We start from the raw sequence: 15,305 nt of genomic DNA, 5'->3' as shown, positions 1-15,305 counted from the left end.
GTGATCACTATAGGTGTATAAATAATAATATAGTGTTAAATAAAATCAGTCCCTTGTGCACAAAACTGAAAATAATACAGCTCTCCAAAAAGTGCAATTCTGCTGCGATTTGACATAACTGTTTGTTATGATGCTTAGACATTTTTGCACGTTATTTCTTTATTGAAAGAAAATTCTATGAAGAGAAAAGTTGTTTGCAAATGTGGTTACAATGCTAAAAAATGAAAAGTTAAAGCTAAAAAAAGAGATACACTTTATTGCGTTAACATTCTTTATAGGGGGAAAGATGTTATGAGCTGCCAGGGAATATAACAACTACACTACCCAGCATGCAACGGGAGTGACGAGCATGCGCAGTAGCCCTGAAAAGTGTTGTTGAATGTCGTCACCCGGTTAGGTTATGAGCACGCTGTGAAAGTAAACGTCAAGAACTCAGCCAACACGCCTCGTCTGCATTATTTATAATTAGACAAAAAACACATATACAGTGTGATTTTGTTTTGTTTACAGGGAAAGAAAAACAAAAGTTAAAAAAGGGAGATCATGTCATATATGTTGTGTATATATATGTATGTGCTGCGGTTGCTTTAAGAACGTTGCGACAGCTGCCGTAAAGGAGGTGCGTTGCTAGCCTGGTTGCTATGTTTGCGGTTGGTCGTAAAAGTGTTCGTCATGTGTTTGTACAATGCTAAAATCTCTCAGTAAAGTTATTCATTGGATTATACCTTTTGTTTTGAACTTTATTACACCTTGGAGTGCTTTTTCCCGTCCATTTTTTTCCTGCTTTCGCTATCTGCTCCTAATGACTGAGCTACGTGACGTCATTTCTTGTGATGTCACACGGGGCATTTCTGGTCGGGACGGGATTCGCTCCGAGGGATTCGAATAAAGAACCAACTCTTTTTCTTTCCTATAGTGGTCTCGATAACGGGTACCGGTTCTCAAAAAGGGATTCGAGTCCGAGGACTCTGTTCTTTTCTTATCGAACAACCGGGAAAACCGGTTTCGAGTATCATCCCTACATATCAGATAGAAAAATGACAGATTGTAGCCAAAGGCTGATTTCTATCTGCATTTCATTGCAAAGAAACACACCCAGGGCTCCCACTAATTCAGCGTTATATTGAGTTGTATTTTTCATGCACTTATTCTTGCTAAATTTATCTGGCACAAGTGAAAAGCCGGTCCCTGAAAATAATGCCTACATTAAACCGGTCCGTGGTGCAAAAAAGGTTGGGGACCACTACCCTAGAATGTGGTGATTATTTGACATATCAACTCGCCTTACATTTGAGTCTTTTACTTTCCCACAGTGTTTTAAGACCTGGATCTGCATCTAAACCTTGAGATTTTTATGATGTTCAAAGACTTCATCGCATCGCCTGACTCCTCGGCTCATCAACTCACCTATAAATGAGTAAACCCAAACTTGATCCTCCATCCCCACTTGACGTGATTCACGATGATCATTTGCGTTGACACAACCCTGCCCTCTGGGACGAGAACCCGCCATAACCCGGCTCATCCAATGATATGATAGTAGCTGCCTGGATCAGTTACTGTGCCTGCAGGAGCCTCGCACAGGTTCTGCTACTCCTTTCCTCCGCAAACACCTTTTCATCCCTGTGGGAGACCCTCGCCGGCCGTGGAGCCATGGGGAACAGCTGCGTGTGCCGGGATGACAGCGACTTGGAGGACCATCACGGGGCGTCCAGGGGGTCGAGGGGACAGGCCAGGCGGACGGATCACGGGACAGGCGCGACCGTCGACGCTGGGGAGTCTCGTGGCGGTCGCCCGAGGGACCCTGTCAGACCCCCGCGGAGGGGGCGTGGACCCCACGAGCCACGGCGGAAGAAGCAGAATGTGGATGGCTTGGTGCTGGACACGCTGGCTGTCATCAGGACCCTTGTGGACAAGTAAGATACTCTCTCCCGATAACACAACTGTCTTTATTTTGCTTCCACTTTGCAATGTCACCAAGAAACTACTTCTGTTCTGTTAAAGGACCCATAGTGTCTAGATGACTGAAATTTCACTAACAAATTGTCTTTATGTATTTTTTGCGCTTGAAAATGAATCTGGCAGTCATATTCCATAATATCAATTACCGTATTTTCCGGACTATAGGGCGCACCTGATTATAAGGCGCACTGCCGATGAGCGGGTCTAGTCAGGTCTGTTTTCATACAAAAGGCGCACCGGATTGTAGGGCGCATTAAAGGGTTCATATATATATATTTTTTCTAAATGGAAAACACTTCCTTGTGGTCTGCATAACATGTAATGGTGGTTCTCTGGTCAAAATGTTGCATAGATGATGTTTTAAAAATTATCTTTAAGCCGCTTTCTGACAGTCGCTTCAGGATGCGCCGTTTTGTGGGCGGTCTTATTTACTTGGCTCACCTTCGACAGTGTCTTCTCCCCGTCGTCTTTGTTGTAGCTGTGTAGCGTGCAAGGACGGGGGTAGAAGAAGTGTCAAAAGATGGAGTTAACTGTTTTAATGACATTCAGACTTTACTTCAATCAAAAAAGGAGCAGCATCTCATCATCCGTGGCTCACTAGTGCAACAACAATGCCAGAAATGTGTCCCGTGAAAAAAACGTCCGACCGGAACTCTCTAATAACGTATGTTCTTTGGGTGAATAATGTAAACTCACTACATCGGTATGTTTTAGTGCTTTCATGGCGAGTTCACTGACAAATATGTTTAGTCTTTATTTGAAGGGACAATGCACAGAAACATTAAGTTCAAAGACAGATATGTTCTGTACCAGATTATAGCTAAATAGCTAATTTCCATCTGCAGTCCCTGGCTACCTAAATTAAAGGGATACAAAAATCATGCAATAAAATTATGACAATAAAAACATACTATAGCATGTTTTTAAATTAAGAAAAGTCATAAAATGCCCTTTCATGTACACATACTTAATATACAAATACAACCACACCTCATTTACATTATCACACAAAGACAATACATGCTTTTGTTCACATCTGTCATCATTTGTAAAAACAACCATGATTTTAACACACACACCTCACAATTTACAATAAAAATGCTCTCATTGATAAATATAATACATAAGTAAGAACTTTACACTACTTTATATTAGAAATGGCAACAGCGGAGAATGAATGTCCCATAACAAGAAGATAGAGAAAAAGAAGAAACTTATCGACTACGTGGTCGGCGCGCACTACAAAGGCGGATGCGCGCAAATTTTCAGGACTTATGTACCGTAGATCCCAAATACAGATCAGAAGGTAAGAAAAGTCTCCTTTGCATAATATTGCAAAATAAAACGCCAGATTATATCTTACCTTATACACACACTACAATAATACTCGTATGTTGAAGCACAGTACAATCCATCAAGCGGTGCGGCTTCATAGCTTACCAAAGTCGTACCAAAACATTTTGATAGATTTTTGAGCGGAGTGTGTAATGTTCTATATTTTCAATGGAACATATAACATTTGGGTGTTGTTTACTTGAGTCATATTGCAGTCTACATGTATCTCTTATTTGTGACTGCCATCTACTGGTCACACTTATCATTTCGCCATATACCAAATAAAATAGCTTTGAGGTTGGTAAGCACAACCAAAATTATTCCATACATTAGGCATTTTGAGAAAATGAAAGGATTTCAAGTGCGCCTTATAATCTGAAAAATACGTTAGCTTTTGAGTAATTGGTAGATTACTAATTGTACTTGTAACACCCCCTTTCCATTGCCAGACTTGATATGTCGCCCCTCTTGGTGTGACGTCATCTACAGAACTGGAACCTATTTCCCTGCATAGACAGTGTGTATAAAAGCATATACGGTAAAACTATTATTTTGATCACTTAATTGCATGTTTTTTCCGCCCATGTTAACGTTATTAGCAAAAAATAAATACAAAATAATAGCCATTTTCAGACTTTCCTGCTCTTCCATCTCCTCTTACATGAAAACCATAGCCTGTGTTTCGTCAATCATCTTGAGGAAAATTTTAGTAGAAGAGGACGCAAAATAGAATAGCAGCAGCTTACCTTCTTTTTCTCTCGTTTTTGAGCACCAGTGGCCTCGTGTAATTAGAGTTGCATGGCGTTCGTACTAAAAATAGACGTATGTACGCGAGTAAAAATTCAGATGTATTAAAGTTGGCGCACAAATATATCCAAGCACATTTCTTTTTTACATCACAATCAACTTAAAATTAGTCCCAGATGTTGCCGTGGTTTGGCATGCCCAAACCACGCCCAGGTTACGGCCCATTTTAAATATGCAATACTAAGCGCTGCACGTTGTAGCCAATCACAAGGTGCTTCTTTCTGGTGTTTGGAGCGATCACCAGCAGGTTAAAATTGCCGTATCCTGCGGAAAAGCGGTCGTTGCCAGCGGACAAAATGATGTAATCTTGCAATCTTTTAAATGTAAACATGCCAGAATATCACAAAGGATACGAAAGACTTTGATTACTCAATTTATTATTAGAACTCAGGAGAGCTTCTTGCTGTAGCAGCCGTATACGTGGGCGGCAACCACCCACTGTTGCTGCAGCAATAGTTGGCAAAATGATCGCCTAGATAAATTAATGTATCCATCCATCCATCCATCCATTTTCTAGCGCTTATTCCCTTCGGGGTCGCGGGGGGCGCTGGAGCCTATCTCAGCTACAATCGGGTGGAAGGGGGGGTACACTCTGGACAAGTCACCACCTCATCGCAGTAAATTAATATATGTCCTCACAAATATTAATATGAATATGAAGCATTATGCATTGGCGAAAAAGTACGTTTCATGTCCTTGCCTCGATCATTTTTACATTGTTATAATCAATTGTTGGCAAAGCCTGAACGACCACCTCTGTATGTTGCCAAAATATCCACAGCCTGTAGAAACGTACGTACGTCAGGCATGAAGTTGGCGTGAGGCAGTGCACATTTCCATGTCAACATCAGTCTTGATACATCTCCTCTCTGTCATGAAAAAGGTCATGTGCCAGGTTTTTGTGCGTTCGCAAGCTTGTTATAGAAGGCCCCTGGTCTGCTCTTCTGTCTCCGTTTTTTCCACATGTTCTGACTCAGTTTTTCTCTCCTAGACGGTACTCCTGATTTTAGGGATCACACTTAGCTTGAGTCTTTTATTTTTTTATTATCCAAACTCCAACCAAAACTTTTCTTCGAATTCTTAATCATTCAAATGATTGCTGTAAATCATGGGTGTCAAACTGGGTATTGTGGAGGGCCACATGGCAGTTCTAGCTGCCTTCAGAGGGCTGCTTTGTAACAGTAAATAATAGTTTTATATTAGGGCTATGAATCCTTGAGAATTACACGATTCGGTTCAATTCTTGGGGTAATGATTCGATTCAGAATCAATCCTCGATTCAAAGGAATTCTCCAAAATCTACTTTTTCAATAACATTGGGCGCCAGTTCTATGATTAACTACATTCCTCCATGAAATACATAAACAGTTTTTATACATTTCTATATTACTTAAAAGAAAACTGGTTTTGTTTAATAAAATTCTACACACACATTTAATAAAGTCAAATACAAATAAGGCAACAACAGAAGTATCCAACATTTCTCTTTTCTAAAGTAAATCTGTACAGCAGATATGATCATTTACATCAACAATTTGATTTGTCTGAGTGTCTCGACGAGACAGATTTGAAAAAAAAAAAGATTTTAGATTTTTTTTTTAATTGATTAAGAATCACGATTAATCTGAAATTTTTTTTTGACACCCTTATTAATATATATATATATATATATATATATTATATATATTTTTTTACGTACATTGTTTGAAAAAAAATCTGTACATTTTACAGTGAATGTTTTTAATTTTTAACACATCAATGGAAATGGAAAAAAGTCCCACCGCTTTTACTGTAAAATCTACAGTTGTTTTTACACTGTATTTAAGGCTGCAGCTAACGATTATTTTTCTATCGATTAATCTATAGATTATTTTTTCGATTAATCGGTTAATCTATAGATTATTATTTTTTTCGATTAATCTATAGATTATTTTTCCTTTTACCGATTATTTTTTTATTCAAAATGAAGATGAAAAAATAAATGTAGGCCAGTTTTTTCAAAAGGCATGGCTTTTATTTACAAAAAAAAAGAAGTATGGCCACTCAGTCAACATTGACAACAACATGACTAAATATTCTGTAACAATGTAAACATTTAAAACTTTTAACCTTTAACAAAATTAAAAGTAGCTTATTTGCTTTTTAATGTGCAAATATAAAAGTCAACATCCAGTGCAAATCTTAATATTCTGCAATAGTATAAGCATTTCAAAAGTAAAAGTATTGCTTATTTTGCTTTAAAATGTGTAAAAATAAAGATAAACATCCAATACACAAAAGTGTGAAACGAAATATTCTGTAACAACAGTGTAAACATTTCAACAAAAGTGAAAGTATTGCTTATTTGCTAAAATGTGCAAAAATAAAGATAAACATCCAATACAAAAAAGTGCCAATCTAAATATTCTATAGCACAGTAAACATTAAGTATTGCTTTTAAAATGTGCAAAATAAACATCCAGTCCAACACAGTACACAATAACCAATTCTACTCATTCCAGTGAGTGACTAACAGTTGTAATGAAGAAAGGTTAGCATGTCTACATGCTCTGGTTCTTTTCTTGTTTACAATATTCCCAGCAGCTGAAAATAGGCGCTCAGAAGGGGTCGATGTGGCTGGAACTGAGAGGTAATTAGCCTTCACCTCAAGCCAGGACTGCGAGTGAACTGAGCTGCCGTTTAAGTTTCTAGAAGGTCAACTGGCTCATAGTGATGTTACTAGTAGTTGACTGGGAGGTGTTTATTATCATTTGGGGAGAGTCCGCTGCCTGATGCTCACCTGCTAAACACCTATCTGCTCCACGCTGAAGCGCTGACTACATGTGCTCTGAATACGCACTGCTGATTGGCTGGTAACGCTCTGAATACGCACTGCTGATTGGCTGATAATGCTTCGTGTGTACCAATCAGATGGTTGTGTGGGTGAGACAATGCTGCGTGCTGAGACAGAGGCCGAAGGAGCGAAGCAGCTTGTTAAGACTTTAGCAGCTAAAGTTAGCTTTAGCTTAGAAACTCGTTCGGTACACCCCCGTACCGAACCGAAAGCCCCGTACCGAAACGGTTCAATACAAAACACGTACCGTTACACCCCTAGCAGATACAAATGACACATTCATGTTTTTGTGTAATGATGACAACGTATGCTCACGCGGACGATTGACTAGTTGATGGCTGATGGTTTTCTTTTCAAATGTTCGTTCATAGCCGTTGTGCTGCTATGATAGGCCATTTCCGCTCGACACAGTGTGCATACAACAACATTATTAGGCTGTGTATTGAAATACTTCCACACTTTTGACGACTTTTGGCGTGATTTTTCCCCCTCGCTCGCACCGCTCGCATCGTCTGCTTTGATCGTCTGCTTTGCGCTTCGCCATGACGGTAGTGTGACGTAAATATGCGACGCGTCGACGCCGTATTTACGTAACCGACGACGTCGACTACGTCGACGCGTCGTTTCAGCCTTAACTGTATTACTGTAAAAAAAATAATCCGGTGACCTACTTGTTTTTTTTTTGCGGTAAAAATATTTTCTACAGTGTACAATTTGATGGATAACTTGCTTTGGGGCGGTATAGCTCGGTTGGTAGAGTGGCCGTGCCAGCAACTTGAGGGTTCCAGGTTCGATCCCAGCTTCTGCCATCCTAGTCACTGCCGTTGTGTCCTTGGGCAAGACACTTTACCCACCTGCTCCCAGTGCCACCCACATTGGTTTAAATGTAACTTAGATATTGGGTTTCACTATGTAAAGCGATTTGAGTCACTAGAGAAAAGCGCTATATAAATACAATTCACTTCACTTCACTTCACTTGCTTTGAAATCGATCATTCAGGCACTTATTTTGATTTTTTTTTTAAATGTTGTATAATGTGTAACAATTTAATATTTGTTGCAATATTAGATTACATTTCAAATATATGAAACAGTTTGAAGTATTTTTTTCTGTCAAAATGGAAAGTTTAATAGATTTAGTAAGAAAAAACTAATTCTTTTTTCGGCTTTTGCGGGCCACATAAAGTAATGTGGCGGGCCAGATCTGTGCTGTAAATTATATGCTCCTGTCCTTTGGTCCGTCTCATTTTACATGAGTCAGTTTGACTGGAGAGGTCCATACTTTCCTCATATTCACATCATTTGGAAATGTATGCAGGCTGACCCTTTCTTTAGTTGTATTGCTACAACCTGCAACACTGCATCTGGAAGCTATATCTGATCATTCCTTTTGATTATGCACACAAATAACTTGCTACCAAAACGCATACTACGCAACATGAAATTGTCTCCAGTCTTGTTGGGTGACGTCAGCCGACTGATGCAGGCCCACCAACATTTGGAGCTAAAAGTGGGCAGTCCAAAATGTTCCTGAACTTGTTGGAAAACAAGCTTAAAATTACTACTGTGTCTGTTTTGGGGGGAATTCTAGCTGTAGGCACAATGTTTTGGTCCAGAACTATGAAATTTGTGCCAATGTTGTCAGCATTTTAGGTGCCAACATTTTGTTAATTAGTAACAGGTTTGGATGGCAGGTGTAAAATGTATCAGCTTTTTAAGTATGCCAGCTTCCTGCTGTGAAAACAACTTAGGTTATATCAGAGGCGTTTGAACTTTTTCCATTAAGCGGTGCATACATTTTTAAAATGAAAGAATGGGGGCATGGGGTCATTTTGATACACAGTGTGTACTAAATATGCTAAAGCCTATCCAGTGTAAGTCAATATATGCAGGTGCTTTTGAAAGAGTACTGTGGGACATTACAGTATTAAAGGTGCGGTTTGCAACTTCCTCACAGTAACATTTTTCTAAGCAAAAAATACAACGAGAACACTAGCTTATGTCCCCGTTAGTGGTTTAACAGAACACATTTGTCCGTCAATTGTCTATATTTTTCACAATTACAAAATGTATCCTGCGCTCGGGATCTTTCTGTGTGAAGTTTGCATGTTTTCCCCGTGACTGCGTGGGTTCCCTCTGGGTACTCCGGCTTCCTCCCACCTCCAAAGACATGCACCTGGAGATAGGTTGATTGGCAACACTAAATTGACCCTAGTGTGTAAATGTGAGTGTGAATGTTGTCTGTCTATCTGTGTTGGCCCTGTGATGAGGTGGCGACTTGTCCAAGCGGTAGAAAATGGATGGATGTAATAAAAATTTTTACTGTCCCGAATAAAATGGTTGGTGTCAACAGTGGTCACTCACCCGGTCTTGTCAACACATGCGTGCAGAGAGCATGTACACACATACAAAAGTTGTCCAGAAGAAGAAACAAACAATTTGTAGTCAAGTTGCAGAATATACATTCAATGACAGCTAACGCTAGCTGTCCAAATTTCTATTAATAGCAATAAACACCTAAAACTAATGCATGTGCATGTGTTACATACGTAAGTAATTACATCATTACGTACAAGAAGCCGTAGGAGGGCGGGATATACTGCGTAAAATAAATTGGCAAGTTAGCGCCCTCTAGGCATCTGTGTAAACGTTGGGGCAAAGGCACGGTACACCTTAGACGAGTTGCCAGCCGTCACCCAGAAAACCTATTTGAAGCCAGCGAAGCTACACATCAATTTGTGAGGTATAAAGCTGAATTGTTGGTTAACTTTTCTGAGTATCAGCATTTTCCAAACGAAAATAAAAACATGTCCACTGCAGAGGACACTGTTCCTCAGAAAGTCAAAGTTGAAAGATACTAAAGTGAACATTATTGTTTTACACTTGTTACACTGCATGTTTAAAAACATCAACTGTAAGTTGTTTTGTTGAAATATTTGCTTGAAACAGTAGTTGTTCCTGCACTATTATTTGCACTTAAAAATATTTTTTTGTTGTAATAATTATGATTAGAAATTAGAACATTTGAGCATTGCTTTTATCCTAAACATTTCTGCCTCCTCATTTTACACATTAAAATATCTTTATTTTTGGAGCTATACCACAATAATATCCTACCGTACCATTAAAAATAACTTTATAATACCGTATTTTTCAGACTATAAGTCGCAGTTTTTTTTCATAGTTTGGCCGGGGGTGCGACTTATACTCAGGAGCGACTTATGTGTGAAATTATTAACACATTACCGTAAAATATCAAATAATATTATTTAGCTCATTCACGTAAGAGACTAAACGTATAAGATTTCATGGGATTTAGCGATTAGGAGTGACAGATTGTTTGGTAAACGTATAGCATGTTCTATATGTTATAGTTATTTAAATGACTCTTACCATAATGTGTTACGTTAACATACCAGGCACGTTCTCAGTTGGTTATTTATGCGTCATATAACATACACTTATTCAGCCTGTTGTTCACTATTCTTTATTTATTTAAAATTGCCTTTCAAATGTCTATTCTTGGTGTTGGGTTTTATCGAATAAATTTCCCCAAAAAATGCGACTTATACTCCAGTGCGACTTATATATGTTTTTTTCCTTCTTTATTATGCATTTTCGGCCGGTGCGACTTATACTCCGAAAAATACGGTACTTGCAAATGAGATACAGAAATGTATAAGACAACAAGATATAACTACTGGACAGCACAGATATAACGTTACATTAAAAAGTGAGATTTCAGTATTAAACAATTAACATTTGTTAAGACACACAAAAGTACGAAAAATTGGCACCATTGCGTACCGGTATCAAATGGGAAAGGTGCACATCCCTAGTACGGTATTAACAACTTTATTCATGCTTGAACGATACACAAGCCTCCAACTTGGGGGAAGCAGTGCTTGAAATAATCAACAAGCTGACCAGTTGTATGATGAAGTATATTGTACAATAGCTCTTGGGTTTAAAGACCACAACATTTTGCTACATTTGTCGCTTTTTTGAAAGAAGAGAATCTAGAAGGGGTCCGAATACTTGAACAAATTTTTTATCGGTTAATGGTACTGTCATGTAGTAATAACCCGGTAGTATAATTCAGTATTGGATGAAAAGAAAATTGGACAAACCCAACAAAAGAGGTGATTTCACTTTGTTTGCACAAACACACAAAACTGCTCATCGTGATGTTGATGTTGATGAAAAAGGCTTTTAGCTGGCTGGCCAATAAAAAAACTGCAACATCAGCAATAAAATCCACAACATCTTTAAAACCATTACCTCAAACACAAATGCACACTTTGGCTTGAAACACATTTTTATGTTATTGCCGATGTGGCAATACAGTAGATCTCTGCCTACAGTGGGTCTGGGTCAGTTTTTGCCTCATCCCTCACTTAAAGCATGAGTGAAGAATGCACTACCGACCTGTTAAGCCCCAAAGAGAAATAGATGATGCATTATTTTCTGCTCACAGATGCTACCTGGTGGTTGTTTGAGCACACTGCAACTAGTCCTGGATTGACCATGCCTCACTCCTTAATGCTTCAGTCACTTGCAGAATTCTCACAGGCAAACTAACCCAGACCTACTGTATTTGCAGTTCGGCATTTGCTCCCTCACAGATTTATTTTCCACGCTTTAAATTGGAAATACTATTTGTTTTGGGTGAACCTAAATAGGAAGCGGTTTGATGGCGAGGGAAAGAAGGGCGCTGTAGCTATGAATGCAGAAGAGGGCGCTGTTGCAGAAGTCAATTCATTCGATAGTTTCCAACAGGAAGAGGCTTTAACAAGATTTGATATTGTGTTACTACATGTATTGTGGAAGTGCAGTGTGCCCGTAATGTTTCTTAATTGGTTAAACTGAATTTCTAAAATGTGTTGAAGAACTGTGAGAGGCATGTTAGGCTTTCAAAAATAGCGTTTTTTTCGTCAGTTGTAGGGGGTCTTGGAATGTAACCCCTGAAAATAGTGGCCATCTACTGTATACGGTAATACAAATGTCATTCATATGTATTTTTACATTAACACTTTCATAGGCCATCATGTATTTAAAGCATTCAAAAGTTGGATAATATTGACACAGACACACTTACTTTTCAGTGACCAAGAGCCCCCCTATTCCATGATCACATTGCACGAGATGGCAGAGACTGGTAAGTAAATTCACATTTGTAGTTTGTGTTCAACTGTCTAACAGATTAACATTTTAGTTGCAGTGGTTACTACTTAAATATAGTGACAGAAGGATGATTAACAGGAAACACTGCGAGCCATGCAGGCTGTCAATGGACCATATTTACTCAGATAGTGGCCTCTGCTCTAATAGATACTGTGTGAGTGTGAGTGTGTGTGTGTGTGTGTGTGTGTGTGTGTGTGTGTGTGTGTGTGTGTGTGTGTGTGTGTGTGTGTGTGTGTGTGTGTGTGTGTGTGTGTGTGTGTGTGTGTGTGTGTGTGTGTGTGTGTGTGTGTGTGTGTGTGTGTGTGTATGCACTGCTTTTAAGTGCACATGGTTAATGATGAATGTTTGCTGGCATGGTCATGGTAGCTGGCTCATTTTTTGTAACAGTCAAGTTTGTAATTAGCTGACTGATGGCTAGCCTTAAAGACAGCCTCTGCACTTATTAGTCTGCTACGAGTCACTCTAGACCAGGTGGTCCAAATGTTTTTTTGGATCGAAAAATTGCTATGGAATTGGAAGAGTGACTCTTAAAGGTTGCCGACCCCTGGTCTGTAGGAACTTTAGTTTTTGCACTTCACACTCGGCTATACGTTGCTGAACAGACGCTCAAATAAGTCATCTTATTCTTCTCTCTTAGATGATGGCTGGCTGGAGGTTGTCCAGTCTCTGATTCGAGTGATACCATTGGACGACCCACTTGGGCCTGCAGTCATCACCCTGCTGTTGGACGAGTGTCCCCTACCCACTAAGGTACGACATAACATCATCAATAGTAAATATGTTTGAATTACTACTAGTAAGCAGTGTTTCCCATAAACTGCCAAGATACCGGTGGTGGTGGGGGCGTGGCTATGGGCGTGGTCACCATGACATCATCGAGTAATTTGCATAATTTACTACAATGATATGATTTTCTCTCAGAAGGCTCAAAAAATGTATACTTACTAATTAATAATAACAGTTTTGTTTTAAACCCCCATCCATCCATCCATTTTACAATATAATTACAACACTTTATGTACATATTTATATACAGATTTGAACAATAAGTTATTCACTGAAATATATTTATTAATTGTGGTTCTTACAAAAAATATATCTTATAAAATATAAAAGCTAAAATGTCTCTTAAAGCTCTGTCCCTTTAATTAGTGCATACTAAATAATTTAAATTTAGCCTACTACAACTATATTATTTACCAGCAACATAAAGTGAAACAGAGGCAGAGGTGTCCTGCCACAGTCAGTAACAAATAAACAGAAAACAGTAGTGGCCAAATACAAATAAGGCAACAAGAGAAGTATCCTACACTTCTCTTTTGTAAAGTAAATCTGAACAGCCTATATGGGCATCTACATCAACTATATGATTTGCCTGAGAAGCTGGACAGGACCCAAAAAAAATAAAAATAAAAATAATATTTTATTTATTTTTTAATTTTTTTAATTTGTGGCGGACGTAATTCTTTCGTGGCGGGCCGCCACAAATAAATGAATGTGTGGGAAACACTGAGTAAGGAAGTACAACGTGTTTTAAACCACAGTTTGTAGTTTGTGCAGCAGAAGTGAGTCAGCATGTTCAGATAACAACATGACCGTGCAAATATGCAGCTGATTTTTCCTGTCTAAAGGGCATCATGTTTCTTCACCATAATGGGATTGTATTGAATGAGGTCTGGTTCCTGTTCCTTTTGTGACACTTGTGTGTCCTTGCTGTAGTGGAAATGTAATTTTCATGGTGCGGTGTACTTTCTCCAGCTGCTACAATCTGATTTTCTCTCACTGTTAAAGGAAATGTATGTGCATCCACCGAATATTTTTTTCTTACATTCTCGTGACTTCTTGTACTTTGGGACCTGATCTATATTTATTGACAATTATGTATATAAGATTGGTGTGGCGAGATCTTGCAAGATTAAAACATGATGATATTTCTAGTTTAGAGAAAAACTGTCTCGCAGGCAGAATACAGTCAGAATTTTTTTTCGATAGAAGTATATCCATTTTGTCCTGTCCAGCTACTCAGGCAAATTATATTGTTGATGTCGATGCACATGTCGGCTGTACAGATTTACTGTACAAAAGAGAAGTGTCGGATACTTCTCTTGTTGCCTTATATGTATTTGACTTTATTAAATTGATTTATATTGTTATTTGGTGCAGCCAGGTCGGAGCAGGAGGGGATAGAAAGAGAAAAAAAGGAAGACAGAGGGTGAAATTGCGGACACAAGAGGTGGATAAGACAAAGAGACAACAACAAACACAACAATAACAACAACAGAACAGCATCAGTGAATAGGATATGTACAAATATGATGGTAAAAGTGATAGCAAAGCAGCAGTTAGTGAAATAAATATTAATAACACAGAAATGACAATGAGAATTATTACACTACAAATATAGCAATACAAATACCAATAGAAATAGCACTATTGATAATGAATAATAACAATAATTTACCTCCATTATCAACAATACAATTGTTTCAAATGCAACAATACATACTGTATATGTAATGATAACTTAAAATATAAAAGAAAGCAGATAAATGGAGGGGAAGAAAGAGAAGCAAACTGTATTAACCTTGTAGATTGTTATAGTACATTGGTTAAGCTTTGTCAGTGTGCCATGCGTTACCCAGTTTCCCCTAGGGGAACAACGTTAACATACAGTATGTTTGAAGAAATGTGATTATATGCATGAGTGTATTTATGCATATGTGCTTGCATATGTACAGTATGTGTATATGTATGTTTTAGTGCGAGGGATTGTAATCACGCATTTAGTGCTTTGCGCACACCACAAACTGAGAGCTACCAAAGGGAGCTAGCAAAAAGAGCTAGCCTCTGCGTTTCCAGCGGCGCGACTCGCCTACTCTAGCGGGCATGGCAGAGGAGACGCGCAGCCGCTCTCCTTCATGAGAATTGCACAGTTAACAAGCGCTGTGCATGTCCAAACAGGCTAAATCATGGATGCCTGGACACACTGAATTATTTCCTCCAGCAGCAGGATGCAAACTGCAGCAGCCAAGAGATAAGACAATACAGCCGAATCAGGTATGCAGAAGACCCTGCGAAGATATTCCAAAAATACGAATTTAATTATATTTACTTGTAGGTTCTCTCCGAGTACTCCGGCTTCCTCCCATCTCCTAAGACATTCACCTGAGGATAGGCTGATTGT

At 38.8% G+C, this 15,305-nt stretch overlaps 1 protein-coding gene across 3 annotated transcripts in view; it reads left to right on the top strand.

Moving 5' to 3' along the window:
* The window catches only part of LOC133641506 (RING finger and SPRY domain-containing protein 1-like), a 36,300-nt gene that overhangs the window by 4,605 nt on the left and 16,390 nt on the right, over positions 1–15,305 (top strand). For all 3 annotated transcript variants that reach the window (XR_009824289.1, XM_062035287.1, XM_062035285.1), the window contains exons 2-4: positions 1,314–1,916; positions 12,043–12,095; positions 12,759–12,871. Coding sequence is in view for 2 of the 3 variants with exons in the window: in XM_062035287.1 (XP_061891271.1) it covers positions 1,534–1,916; positions 12,043–12,095; positions 12,759–12,871 (549 nt within the window). In the remaining variant the exon portion in view is untranslated. The remainder of the gene's footprint in view (positions 1–1,313; positions 1,917–12,042; positions 12,096–12,758; positions 12,872–15,305) is intronic.

Source organism: Entelurus aequoreus, linkage group LG24, assembly GCF_033978785.1.
Source record: "Entelurus aequoreus isolate RoL-2023_Sb linkage group LG24, RoL_Eaeq_v1.1, whole genome shotgun sequence".
Classification (NCBI taxonomy): Eukaryota; Metazoa; Chordata; class Actinopteri; order Syngnathiformes; family Syngnathidae; genus Entelurus; species Entelurus aequoreus.
The sequence above is the reverse complement of the archived record's forward strand: the minus strand, read 5'-3'. Positions and strand labels throughout refer to the sequence as shown.